At 50.5% G+C, this 14,044-nt stretch overlaps 1 protein-coding gene across 1 annotated transcript in view; it reads left to right on the top strand.

The window, feature by feature from the left end:
* The window catches only part of TTC39A (tetratricopeptide repeat domain 39A), a 39,832-nt gene that overhangs the window by 2,969 nt on the left and 22,819 nt on the right, over positions 1 to 14,044 (top strand). Inside the window, exons 2-4 of the mRNA XM_068964050.1 lie at positions 4,673 to 4,777; positions 12,365 to 12,496; positions 13,358 to 13,434. Coding sequence (XP_068820151.1) covers positions 4,673 to 4,777; positions 12,365 to 12,496; positions 13,358 to 13,434 — 314 coding nt within the window. The remainder of the gene's footprint in view (positions 1 to 4,672; positions 4,778 to 12,364; positions 12,497 to 13,357; positions 13,435 to 14,044) is intronic.

Here is a 14,044-nt window from a genome sequence, read left to right on the forward strand (position 1 = left end):
CCCTCTATCCAGCTCAACATCCCTGCCCACCCACCCCCACCTGCAGCACAGAAGAAGAGGCCACCATCACTACTTGGGAGCCCAGGAACATTTTGGCCTGGGCCCCAGAAGGGACCTTAGAGCAGGAAGGACTTAAAGACATGGAACAGCCTACAGAGAAGTGGGGACCTCAGTCACAGCCAGGGGAAGGGAAAGGTTTGGCAGGTTGCTTTTGCAGAAAGTATTTCTGTCTTCTCCCAGGTTCCTGGGAGCAGGAAACCAGGTTCCTCTTTCTACTGTCTTCACTTCCTTATCTGTCAAATGCAGATAAGAACTTCTGGCTCTTGGAGCTGGTAGGAGGATTGAGTGAAATAATGCAGGCATCAATTTAGATAACTTGAAGTGATATTCTCCTGACGGTGATGGGTATTTGTTAGTGCTGTTATTAAGTCCAGTGGGGCTGATGTCTCCAGCCCACCTCAGCTTCCCAACCAGCTGGGATGCCCCCACCTCACTCCCTCACTTATAGGCCTTGCCAAGCCTGTCTTCCATGCTTGCCCCATGGTGGCTGGCGCCCCCTCCTCACTATGGTGCCATGCCTCCAGCCCTTTGCTCACACTCTGTTCCCCTTCAGGGACTGCTTTATCCATCTAGTCCTCACTTCAGGGCCATCATATCCAGAAAACTTCCTTGATTGCCCCACGCTCACTTCTTGGTCTCGTCAGCCCCCAGTGATGCCCATGAGCGCCACCTGATAACTCTGGTTGTCAATGCCTCTGCCTCGTGTAGCCCTCAGGGCAGGCCCAGGCCTGGGTCCAGTCTCTTTTCCCCAGGGTCTAGCCCCAGGTCTGGAGAGGTCACCGCAGACCCGCCTCACCACAGTTAAGGGGAAGGGTGCTGAGGCTGCCAGAGAAGGGAATATGTGCCTCTGTGTTTCTGTCTGTGCATCTTTCTCTCCAGGTAGACTGAGGAAGCAGAACCTCTTTCTTGATGCGGGAGTAGGAGTGGGGTGTGCACAGAAAGGGAAGGTAGGCTCTTGTCTCTGAAATTGTTTAGAGATGGACAGAAGCCAGGACAATGGACTTGATTCCCTGGGGCTGAGCTGGTGGGCACTGGCTTAGGCAGAAACTTGGGTTAGAACCCATGCTCGGGCATGTGACCTTGGCCAGGTCACCTCTCTCTGTGTCTTAGTCTCTCTTCTGAAGTGGAATAATAATTCCACTTCACAAAGCTTTGTGAGCGCTCAAGGAGAGGACAGCAGTTAAGTGCCTGGGGCAGTGGGTACTCATAGCCTTTTCACTGATTCACTAGCAGAGATGAATGGACTGAACCCCACTCATTAGGCTAATCCTTGGGTGCAAAGGAAGATACCGTCCCCACCTCATGAAGTGGGGTCTTTTTGGCTTTATCCTAACGGTGAAGACAGTAAAGGCTTTCAAGTCTGGAAATGACATGGTCAGATTTGGGTTTTAAAAAGATGCCTTTGGCTATTACATTTATCCTTTACCATACATTCCTGAGAGTCTGCTGAAGTAACAAATCCCTCAAGCCAAGGGAGCTGAAATCAGGCTGGTAAATAAGATGAAGCCACAGCAACCTGGTGGTATTTACAAGCTACAGAAACCTAGAATCTTGAGTTTTAATGACACTTAAGGAATGGACTTCCCTGGGAGCTCAGTGGTAAAAGAATCCACTTGCCAGTGCAGGAGAGGAGGAAATGAAGGTTTGATCCCGGGTTGGTAAGATCCCCTGAAGAAGGAAATGGCAACCCACTCTAGTTTTCTTGCCTGAGAAATCCCATGGACAAAGGAGCCTGGTGGGCTCCAGTCCATAGGGTGGCAGAAGCGTCAGACATGACATAGTGACTAAACAACAACAACCAGGAATGGGAAATAAGGACTTGGGGCTACCCAACAGTGTGAGGGGTTGGAACTTATCCTCCCTACCCACCCCGCCACTACATGAATGTGCCACCCTCAAGGGTGTCTTCAGCACATAAGGATACTGACTAGGAAAAAAATACCCACACACCACAAAGGGAGACCACAGTTCTGGTGGGGACCAAGGGGCTCCCTAGAAACTTATACATACCAGTCAGCTCTCACACAAATTTCAGGTTTGAATATACATTATCTCTGTGGTCCTGAAAATGCTAAACCAAAAAAGTAACATAAGTAGTCTTAGGGTGGTAGCACCACAGGGAACTTGGCTGAAGTGAATGAAAATGCTCTCTGAAGAAGTGGGTTCTCATTTTAAAATCCCTTTGGGATCAGTCAGATAGGAGCTTGTGGTAAAATTATGAAACATACAAGGAAACGAGGCGCTGTGAGCAATAGATACTGGAAGCAAGAAATAGCAGAATTAGAGTCTACGATCCAGGGAGGGTGGTGGGAGGGGGTCAGGGTTGGGAACTCATGTACACCTGTGGTGGCTTCATATCAATGTATGGCAAAACCAATACAGTATTGTAAAGTGAAAAAAAAAAAATAGACTCTATGATCCTAGAGTGATGAGACACTGTGATTGTGTTTAAAATGTGGAAAGAAATCAAAGATGGACTTGCAACAATAAGCAGAGAACAAAATACTGCCAAAAATGACCAAGCAGATTTGAAAAAGAACCAAGTAGAATTTATGAAGATGAAAAATAAAATCATTGAAATTAAAAAACTCAGTGGACAGGATAAGCAGCAGATGAGACATACTTAAAGAGAATTAGTGAAATGAAAGATATAAAGAAATTACTCCAAATCTAGAGTGAGTGAAAGAGATGGCCAAGAAGAGAATGAAGAGAAATGAAGCACAGAATAAAATGAGGTAACAGAGAGAAGAGTTAGGAATGGACAGGAGTAGAAGGTGGAGTCTCCCATCAGACCTAGTAGAGATGGTAATGGCCTGGACTGGAGGCCACTGGGTATAGAAGGAGGTGGATTAAGATATTTTCAGGAGGTAGAACTGATAGGGCTTACTGATGGAGCAGATGACGGAGGCCAGCGGGAGGATGTGTCAAGGATGACTACTAATATTTCTGGCTTGGGAAACTTGATAGAGGGGTATTGTTTATTGAGATGAGAAATCTGGAGAACAGATTTGGGAGAAGAAACAGTTTTGACCAAAAAACATACTTCATTTTGCCTGGGAGGATGCATCACAGAGTCCTTACAGCTGGGCCTTAAGATAGGTGTAGGACTTTATCTGGTGGAGAAGGAACTTTAACTTTTAAGGATCTTTTTGCAGTAAGACCGTCAAGACTCTTTTAGGAATCTTCTCTACGTAAAAGAGATGGAGAAGGCAGTGGCACCCCATTCCAGTACTCTTGCCTGGAAAATTCCATGGACCAAGGAGCCTAGTAGGCTGCAGTCCATGGGGTCGCTAAGAGTTGGATGTGACTGAATGACTTCACTTTCACTTTTTACTTTCATGCATTGGAGAAGGAAATGGCAACCCACTCCAGTGTTCTTGCCTGGAGAATCCCAGGGACGGGGGAGCCTGGTGGGCTGCCGTCTATGGGGTCGCACAGAGTCAAACACTACTGAAGTGACTTAGCAGCTACGTAAAAGAGACCCCTTGAGAAGAAACATTCACAAGAAATCAGGACTTTGGGGATCATCTCTCATCTTTTAGATGGAAACAGGTTCAGAAAGATAAGGAATTTGCTCTCAGAACCCAGGGCTCTTCATTTATTCATTCATTCATTTATTTGTTCATTCATTCGTTTACTGACAACCTATATTTATCAAAAGCCCATTTTGTACCAGATACTAGATGCTGGTGATACAGTAGTGAACAAAATGAAGATTCCTGCCCTCAGAAGCTTATATTTTAGTGGAGGGAGACAGATAATAAACCCAAAAATAAGTTAAAAAAAAAAGGGTCACAGAGTGATAAGAGCTATAAAGAGGTATAGTGGTTAAGACTCTGTGCTCCCAAAGCAGGGGGCTGGGGTTCAACCCCTGGTCAGGGAACTAGATCCCACATGCCACGACTAACAGCTTGCATGCCACAACCAAAGACCTCGCACTCCACAACAAAGACTGAAGATCCCTCATGCTGCGAATAAGACCTGTGCAGCCAAATAAAACTAAGTATATTTTAAAAAGAGGTGTAAGGACTGGAAGGAGGCCAGGAATACTGGAGATGCTATTGGCTAAGGTGGCTCTTGAACGTAAGGCCCCCTGGGCAGCTCTGACAGGGTGGCTGCCCATTCCAACCCATTGTGACAGGGCCTGTGGGGTTCTAAAGTGCAGGCCAGAGGAGGCCAGGAGAAGGCCTAGAGAAGAAGGAGGAAGAAAAGGACTGAAGTGGGACTTAGTGGGTGGGCTGTCCCCCCTAAGTGGGGGCAGAAAAGTCTAATGGGTCAAAAGGGCCATGGAAGGTAAGATAAACTTATTCCTGAGGCTTCCTTGCACCAACCCCCAACACTATCCTCATCCCCTTCCCAATTCTCCCACTGGGTCTCAGATGACATTCCCCTTCCACTCCCCTCTCCTACCTTTAGGAATACTCAGAGGTAGGTTCAGATTGTCCTGTGTCCTAGTACAGAGGGGGCAGCCTGGAGGAGCTCATGACGCATCCGAGGATCACCAGGCAGGTCAAATGGGCGCTGGGAGGCTCTGTTTCAGCCAGGACAGTTGAGCCTCTCGACCGAGGCTCTGTTGAGAGCTTCCAGGTCATGCTTGTGTCTCTCCCACCAGGACTCCTGTGAGCAGCCTCCATGAGGCCCTGGACCAGTGCATGACCGCCCTTGACCTCTTCCTCACCAACCAGTTCTCAGAAGCACTCAACTACCTCAAGCCCAGGTAAGGCTTAAGCCCAGATTGGGGTGGAGGATGTGTATGTGTGTGTGTGTGTGTGTGTGTGTGTGTGTGTGTGCGCGTGCATATATGTGAGTGTAGGGATGGGGGTGTTAGATGGAGAACCAGAAGTCTTACATGAGAGGAATCTGGTGTAACTAAATGTCTTCAGCCTTCTAGGTCACTCTGACCTCTGAGAATTCCATAAAAATGGCTCAGGATCCCCATTCCACAGCCACGAACAGCCAAGCCCTCCTCAAGGTCGCCGTGACTTCCTTCTCCTCAGGTTCTTGTGGCTTCTTCCACTTTGATTTCTTGGTCCCACAGAATCCAGCTCCAAAACAGCCCCTTTTGGTTATTTTCCTCCGGAGTACTGAAGACTTGAATTGCTTTCACTGAAGCCTTTAGGGCAAATAATGACAGTTAGTAGTTTAGCCATTTCTTCTAAATAATACACTTGGACTGCTCTTTCCTTACCTCTTTTTTCAGTTTTTTTTAAAACTGAAATGAAGTTGAGATATAATTCACATACCATAAAATTCACTCCTGTTACTTTTTACTTTTACAAATCATCTAATGGTTGCAAGGGGCTTCCCAGGTGGCTCAGTGGCAAAGAACCTCTCTGGAAAGCAGGAGACATGTGTTCGTTCGCTGGGTCGGGAAGATCCCCTGGAGAAGGAAATGGCAATCCGCTCCAGTATTCTTGTCTGGGAAAACCCATGGACAGAGGAGCCTAGCGGGCTACAGTCCACGGGGCTGCAAAAGAATCAGATATGACTTAGCAACTAAACAACAAATGGTTGACAAGAATTTAGCTTTCTTAAACCCCTGCCCTACCACCCTTCCTTCCTCCTCTGCCTATTATTATATCACAATATCTGGCTAAATTAGTAATCAGTGTTTTCATTATTATAACTATGTAATTATTAGAATTATGCCCATCACAAAGATAAGCCTTACCTTGTAAGGTTATATTTTCTTTTTGTAGTTAATAATTGTCTTGTTTTTTTCATTTGCCTAATTTGCTATATGTTTATCCTGAGCTCTTTATAGCCACTCCATGAAGTCATGAGGTTTTCTCTAAATACTCACATATATCAGGGAAACCCTCTCAGTCCCTCCTTTTACTGGAAACCTGTTCCCTGGAGGACAGGCCTGTTTACTGGCCACCTTCCAGCTGGCTCCTGGAATCCCCTTTACTTCTCTCCAGTTTGCTTGGCCTGGCTTTTTCTCTCACGTCCATATCCTCCCTCCTTTGGTTACAGCGCATCCTCTAGAAGTTTCCTAAGAGAGAATTGCATGAATATAAGCTTTCCTGCTCAGAATTTTAAAGGCATTGTTTTCTGCCCTGTTTCCTGGCAGGTACTGTAGCCAGGAGAATCCTAATTCTTCTTCCATGGCATGGGATCTTTTTTCCTTCTCCAGACATGTTTAGGATCTTCTCTCTTATTCCTGCAAATCTGAAATTTTGCAATGATGTGCTGGAGTGTACGTCTGTTTAATTGGTATTTTTTAATTTGAAAACTCAGTTCTAGGAAATTCTCTTGTATGATCCTTCCATATTCTGTTTCTCTTTCCTGGACTTTACGTCAGCCACTAGGCTTCCTGGTCCAGTCCTCTTCTGAGCTGTTTATCTGTACCCTCCCCCCTGCATTTCTTTATCTTTTTTCCCCCTGATTTTTAGGAAAGTTCCTCAACCTTATCATTAAATCCACTGACTTTTCTTTTTTGTGTGTAATCATATGATTAATTCCCTAGTACTCCTCAATGTTTTCTGAATGTTCTTTTTTCCCTAAAACATCTTATTCTTGGTTTATGGGTGCACTGTGTTCTTTATATTTAAAATATGAGTGTCCTGAGGATGGGGCCTGGCATGTAGTAAGCATTCTAATGAGTATTTATTGCTGTTATTATTATCACAGAATGATTATCTCTTTTAAAAACATTTTATTTTTTTCCTACATAATCTTGGCTTTCTCAGTGTTTCTTTTTTCTTTAAGAGGGAGAATCCTCTCCCCGTGGTGGGGAGGGGCTTTCCTGAGACACCCATGGTCCCTGGCTGGCTGTCTGGTCATATTTAAGAGCAAGTTCACTCAAAATCCAATGGGAGGGTCTGGCCCAAGTAGCCTTGTGATTGGTGGGATCAGCTTTTGGATGAGCTGGCAGAGAGCGGGCCCCAGATGTTAGCATTTCAGGAAAAGAACACCGCGCCCCTCTCCACGCACACACCCCCCACTACCTTCCTCTACGTGGGCAGAGAGCCCTGGCAGCCTGGGTCCGGGGGTTGAGATGGGGTCGGGGTGGGGTCTAATCACGTCTGTCGCCTGCTGGCCTAATCCCCTCTTTTCAGCTCTGGGTTGTCCTCTGCCACAGCTGGCTCCCCCAGAACCGCCCTCCCCGCCAGCTCTCCCGGGAGAGCGAGTGCTGGGGCAGGGCTGCTGCTTTCCTCAAGCCAGTCCTGTTCAGTTTCTCTGGACCTGACTGACCCATCCCTCTCCTGTCTGGGGTCAGCGGCCCAGCTTCTGAGGGGGCAGTTCCAGTCCTTGGTGGGCATGAGTCGTACAGCGCTCCGTCTGGTAGCAGCCCTCACACCTCAGCCCACCCTCTGAGAGGGTCTGGCTTGAGGTGGGGCAGGACCAGTTCTGCTCAAGAGTGTGGCCACCGTCTGAGGCAGGCCAGGCTCCATCCTGCCCCATCTCTGAGTACCTTCCAGTACTTCTGGAAGGCTCCTTGGCTCCCCTTCCCTCCTGGTCACTACCTGTCCCTAAGCAGCTTCTCTCTGCCACTTCACCCCCCAAAGCCCTCCTCCCCGCTGAAGCCCCCTCCTCCTTGAGGGGCTGCCTCGCCCGCTCTCACCTCAGGAGGGTACTTTCCTAGGGAGTCCTGAATTCAGGCCCCTAGAGGCAGCACAGAGAGAACAGTCTTCCTGTGAGGCCACCTTTACCTCATTCAGGAGACGCTGTAGCCTCTATCTCAGCAATTGCCCCATTCTAAAAAAGGGTCTTTCCTTTCTTTCTGCATTTAAGAGCCTCCCCTTCCACCAAACAGTGCTCGTCATTAGCGTACACCCCACCCCTTCTTGTGACAACCAAATAATCTTTCCAGAAGGGAGGTGTGGGGAGGCACAGGAAATATCTTTCTCTATCACTGTGAAGAACCACTGGTCTAGAGAAAATAATTCTTGCTATAACATGACCTCCCCTGCCCAGGCACAGCCACTGAAGCTGTGAAAGATGCTGGGGGTCAGTTTCATTCACTGTTCCTATTGTACACACAGTGTCTCACTTACTGTTAGCCGTACTTTGCCCTTGGGAAGTAACTGGGTTCACCAGGCTTCCCACTCCCCCCCCCCCCACCCCCCAGTTTTTGCTTTCCCTTTGTCACGTCTTTGAGTAGCTTCTAGTTTATGTTACTTCACTCCATGTCTGCCCCTGAGCACTGTCTCTGGAACATGGTCACTACTCCACTCATTTGATGAAAAAATTGGTCATGGCTGATACCGAGCAGAACCACAGTTGAAATCCAGCCCCGCTCAGCTCCACAAGCCACACTGTGCCTCCAGGCCGTCTTGGGTCTCAAGCAGGTGGAGGAGTGTATCTGACACCAAGGCCTCACGCCTGCCTCCTCTTCCAGGTGGGAGGGAAGGAGGTAGAAGAGGGGTGTATGTGTTGGGAACAGGGTGGTGTGCACTGTCCTGGGATTCCTTTTCTTGAATGTTTACATCGGATCTTGGTTGCGGCACGTGGGATCTTTTGTCACAGCTTGAGGACTCCCTCGTTGTGGTGCAGGAGCTTCAGCAGTTGCAGCAACCAGGCTTAGTAGCTCCATGGCATTGCGGTTGCCGGCCAGAGATTGAACCCACGTCCTCTGCCTTGCAAGGCGGATTCCTAACACCTGGACCACCAGAGGAGTCCCCTAGGATTCCTTTGAGAGAGGAAGCCAAGTCCCCTGCTGAGAGTAAGGGCCCAGGCTGGTGGTGGGGTGGGTAGGGGGTGACAGGGATTGAGGAAAAGTTGATGAGCAGTGTGATGGGCTGAGGTTGGTGATCCAGCTCAGGATGCACCTGTCTGTGTAGTGGCGGCTTCCTCCCTTTCTGTGCGGTGGCAGCGCTGCGGAGAGAGTAGGCGGTTTCTTGTTTTCTGGGGCCAGGCTCCTAACCAGTGCTGCAGGGGGCTGGAAGGCTCAGCAGTGAGGGTTTTGACAAGAGAGTGGGTGATATGAGGAAGCTTGAGGGGTCAGGAAGACAGGACGGGCTGGAGGATCGGGCAGTGGGAGTGATGAGAGAGCGCAGAGGTGGGGAGCCTGTGGTTGGGAGGGTGAGTGTGTCATGCAGGCCTCCAGAAGCAGAGCTGTTCTGTGGGTTGATGATGAGGTCAGGATGCGGCAGTTGGGCACCCATGACCATTTCACTTGGCAGCACCTTGTGAGTAACCTTGTGTGCATGGCAGCAGGTGGGGTGCTGGGGCCGCAGGACTGAACAAGGTATGGGCTGCTCTCAGCGCTCCTCAGGGAACCAGTAAAGGGTGGTGCTGAGAGTTGTACGAGGACCCCAACTCATGTGGGAAGGGGCTGGTCAGGAAGGCTTTAGGCCCAGCCCCGTAACTTCCAGGGTGCATTGCAACATGCAAATGTAGAATCCTTTGTTCAAAAATTATTAAGGATTTCAAAACAATGACAGCAGAGCATTAAACCAAGCATGGACCCCTGTGTGACTGCACAGATGGCATACCCGTGAAGCCAGTCCTGGAAGTCTTCCTGGAGGAAGTGACATTTAAACTGAGATAGGCTGGATGAGGAGTCAGCCAGATAGAGAGAGCATTTCCAGGCAGAGAAACAGCCTGTGCAAAGGCCAGGCAGAGAACGAAGGCCTAGTGTATTTGAAGAACAGAGACACTCAGCCTGGCAGGGGTGGGGAGAGCTGGAGTAGGTCCCAGAAGGATGAGGGCTGAGTGATGGAAGGTGGACTGGGGATACAACTGCCCCTGGAGGTGAGTGAGCTGGAGAGAAGGGCAGCAAGGTGGGTCTGAGAGGCGCTGGGGGGCTTCCATGAGGATGAAGGAAAGTGGCTTGGAGGTGGGGGGCTCTGTCTGCCTTCCAGCCTAGAACAGCCTCATCCAGAGAGGTCCTCTGGAAGTCAGGGTTAGGCTGGGACTGCAGGGAGGTCCCCAGAAAGAGCAGTAGGGGTAGGATCAGAGTCAGCCTAATGGTGAGGACAAAGATGGCTGACAAGTAGCTGACAAGGGCCCAAGTCATGGCTACTGGCAGGAGGAGGGAAGGGCTGGAGGCCACTGGGCTTAGTGGACCTGCAGGTGGCCGAGGAGTCCCCGATCCCAACGTACAGCTCTTCCGATGGATCTTCAGTGCTCTCCTTCTCTCGACAGCTGGTCTAGGCCTGGCAGAGACCCTGTGGGCATTGTGTCCTAGAGCTGGGTCTGGCTCACAGGGAAGGGGATCATTGCTTCCAGCGGTCCAGTCACCATAGGCACAGATAAGAACTTTGTGGAATGCAAACTAAACTTGGGGTGCCTGAGGTCTTGGGGGGCTGTGTTATACCTCTGTGCCCTGAATCCCAGTCCAGCCTACAGACTTGAAATTCCACTTTGCCTGCCAGCTGCCCAGGCAGGGTCCCTCCTACTGGGCTGGGCAAGTGGAGCTGAGTCCTGGGCCTGGGACCTGAGGGTAAGGAGGATGAGAGTTAGACAGGCCTGAGGAAGGGAGTTATCTGGGATGTGGGTCTTTGTGCTGCCAGGGAAACCCTTCCTAAAGGAGAAAGTTTTTATGCAGGGCAATGACCCTTGACCCTGGCAGGACCCAGAGGGACTTAGACTTATATTTATTGAGCATCGGCATTGTGACTCCGGACTGGATACCAAAAGTCCTGGGAGAGAATTATTGTGTCCATTTTACAGAGGAGAAACCTGAGGCTCAGAGATGCCTATAGAACTCACCAGGATCACACAGCTGGTAACTAGTGCCTGTGTCTGAGATATTCTGGAGCTTGAATTCTGTCCCCACGACAGGCTGTGACTTCCTTTCCGCACGCCACTGCCCTCCAACAAGCAGTTCTAGCAAAGACCTGGGAGGTGTCCTGACAGCTACTAGGATTGGTTCTCTTCATAAACCTTTGACTTCTGAGGATAATATCACCTGAGAATCACCCAGAAGTAGAAAAGCAACTTAATTTACAGAGGTGTTTTATGAATGAGAAAGGCAGGAAAATGTGTGAAGTCGTATAGTCTATAACAGTCTATAAACAGCCTATAAACCTTAGTCATCTCTGCCTCCTGTGAAGTTCCCAGCATAAGCCTGGCACTGAGGAGTTTGGAAAATAATTAACAAGGGAGTGTAGGGAAGGGAGTGAAGACTGCTGCAGCGTCTACTCTGTGCAAGGCTAGAGCACTCCCTGGCCAGTCTCATGGGGACTCTGGTGGACCAGCGTTATTGTCCCCGTTTTGCAGAACCATAAATCAAGGCCCAGATGTTGTTGACTTCCCAGGTACAGAGAGGGGCCGGGTCCCATCCTTCCTTGCCTGTTGCTCTCTGTATGTGTTAGACTAAATGCCGTCCCTCTCTCTCCAACAGCCTTTAGATGAGAGGTCTGGGACCGTGAAGGAGCAGGGAGAGAGGAGGGGGAGGCTTCCTGAGCCCAGCTTGCACTGTCACATGGGTGCTAAGACAGAGATAAACCCACACAGCCCTGTTCTTGAGATGCCCGCCTCTGGGAGAGAGCTGAGTGTCTGCTGGCTTAAGCTCAGCGTGGCCCGCACCTCAGGCATAGAGGCATGCTCCCTGGAGCAGGAGCCCCAGTGGCATTCAAGCAGGAGCCCCTTGAGGCGTTTGAGCGCCTTTACAGACGAATTGGGGTGTGGGGTAGAGAACGGGCATTTCATGCTGTGGGAACAGCAAGGACAAAGGCCTGCAGGAGGGAAAGGGTGGAATTTTCCTGAGGTAAGCGTGTATGGTTCAGTGTGGGTAGACTTGAATGTGTGCAGATACTGAGGCAGGAGCAGAAGTGATAGGAGAACTGGGCTGGAGAGGTGGGCAGGGCCTCAACCCCCAGAGTTATCTCATGGGAGGTGGAAGCCCCAGGTGGGCTCAAGCAGAAAGCGGTGTGGTCAGGTGACGGGATGGGGAGAAGCAGGAGGTAGTGAGGCCAGGGGCGTCCAGACACAAAGATGGGTAAGCCTGGGGTGGGGTTTGAGGATAAAGGAGGCCCTGCGGACAGCACTTGGGCTTGGCCTGTGGTGGGTAGGGGAGAAGGCGAAAGATGGCCCTGGCGCAGGGAAGTACCACCTCAGGTCAGCATGCTGCTGCTGCCATCTGAAAGAATGTATAGATGCTGTATAGAATGAATGAGAAACTGAAGCTCAGATTTGGAGATTCACTTAGGGCCACGCAGCAGGAAGAAGAGGAGCTGGGATCCGAGGCCGCCTGAGTAGCAATGGAAGGGTCAGCTGTTGGGCGAGTCCATTCTGCTCTCTGGACCTGTGTCCCCGCCATGCACGATGGGGGAGGGGATGGTGAATGATGACATGGGATCAGCTATCTTGAAGTTCTAGCGGTTGATGCTTTTATGTCCCTTCTCTCTGGCAGAACCAAGGAAAGCATGTACCACTCGCTGACTTACGCCACCATCCTAGAGATGCAGGCTATGATGACCTTCGACCCCCAGGACATCCTACTTGCTGGCAACATGATGAAGGAGGCTCAGTCGCTCTGTCAGAGGTCAGGTCCATGGGGCAGGCAGGGATGAGGCGTTGTGAAGGATCCGTTTGTCACTTTGGCCTATCCCAGTGCCTAAAATGCCACTATTAGTCCTGCTCCTTTTGGCTCAAAAGTGTGTCCCCATGTGCTCAAAGCTGTCCTTATTGGCGCTGCCTCAGGAGCCACATTGTCTGACCTGGTCACTGAGGGCTTTCAGGGCCAGACTGGATTGGGAGGAGATGAATCCTGGCTGTAGTCATGTAATAATTCTCTGACCTTGGGCAAGTCCCTCTCTGGACTCAACTTTCCTCATCTGTAAAATGGGTGTGATGATAGAGTTGTTGTGGGAACTGCATAGTTGGTGTTCGGTGCACATTAACTGCTTGAATGCATGAATAAACAGACCCTCAGTGTTTGTGCACAGGTAGAGTCATCATTCACTGGGACACGCTCTAGCCTGACCTAGGCCAGTCCCTGTGCTGGGCTCTGTTCGCCCAGATAATCATCAGACCCTGGCCCCTCTGATGCCTGAACGGCCTGATCAGGGAGACTCAGGCACAGACAGTAACAGCTCAGCGTGATGCAGGGCAGCTCATAGAATCGTGGGGGTCTAGCCTGAGGAGCAGGAAAGGCTTCCTGGAGGAGGTGACATCAGAGCTGGGTCCTGTGGGGTGACGAGGAACAGGTCAGGTTAGAGGGGGCAGGGGAGGGGGCTCCATGCAGAGGCAGCAGCAGGGGCAAGGGCATGAGAAAGCCTGGATTTGGGGGAGTTTCCAGGAGCTAAGTGTGTGGAGTCCTCTGGGAGGGGCAGGGGATGCTGTTGAAGGTGCCTGAGCCCCCTGCTCACCTCCCTAAATGATCTGAGGCCCTGTTTTTCTGCAGGCACAGGAAGAAGTCCTCTGTAACAGATTCCTTCAGTAGCCTGGTGCACCGCCCTACTATGGACCAGTTCACAGAAGGTGTGGCATCCAGGGTGTCCTTTCAGCCCGCTGACGCCAGGCTGCCTGGTTCCAGGCCCGGGAAGGGGGAGGAAGGGGCAGTTATCCTCCTCGTTGTCACCCAGGGGGCCGAGCCCTGGCCCAGGCACTGAGACATTGATGGGTCAGACCTGGGGCCTTTTGAGGACTGGTCTCATGTGTGGGGGTGGGTGGAGAGCAGGTAAGACTCAGTTACGTTACAGCATTACCTGCTGAGGCCTGCAACTTGAGGAAAGAAAATGCTGTCAAAGGAGCTGTCACTTTGCTCCTCAGGCTAGGGTGGACTTAGGGCTGTGTGTGCAGTTAGGTTTAGTGGTTTAAAGACCATAGTGATCTCAGGTGCCCCAGAGGGGACTGTGGTTTTAGAGCCTGACACCCTGTGACGAAATAGCTGGGGGCAGTAGCAGAGAAGGTCTGGGCTGCCAGAGCCACACTGCATCTTTGTGCCATGACCTCAGTCCTAGAGGCAGCAGCAGCCAACCATAAGCACTTGGGGACCCTTCAGTGGGGGTGGAGGGCAAATGGCCATCCCCACCTCGAGAGCCCTCGATGGTTCCAGCACAAAACATTGCCCTCGATAGTGTCCCTCTCG

Source organism: Capricornis sumatraensis, chromosome 2 (assembly GCF_032405125.1).
Source record: "Capricornis sumatraensis isolate serow.1 chromosome 2, serow.2, whole genome shotgun sequence".
Classification (NCBI taxonomy): domain Eukaryota; kingdom Metazoa; phylum Chordata; class Mammalia; order Artiodactyla; family Bovidae; genus Capricornis; species Capricornis sumatraensis.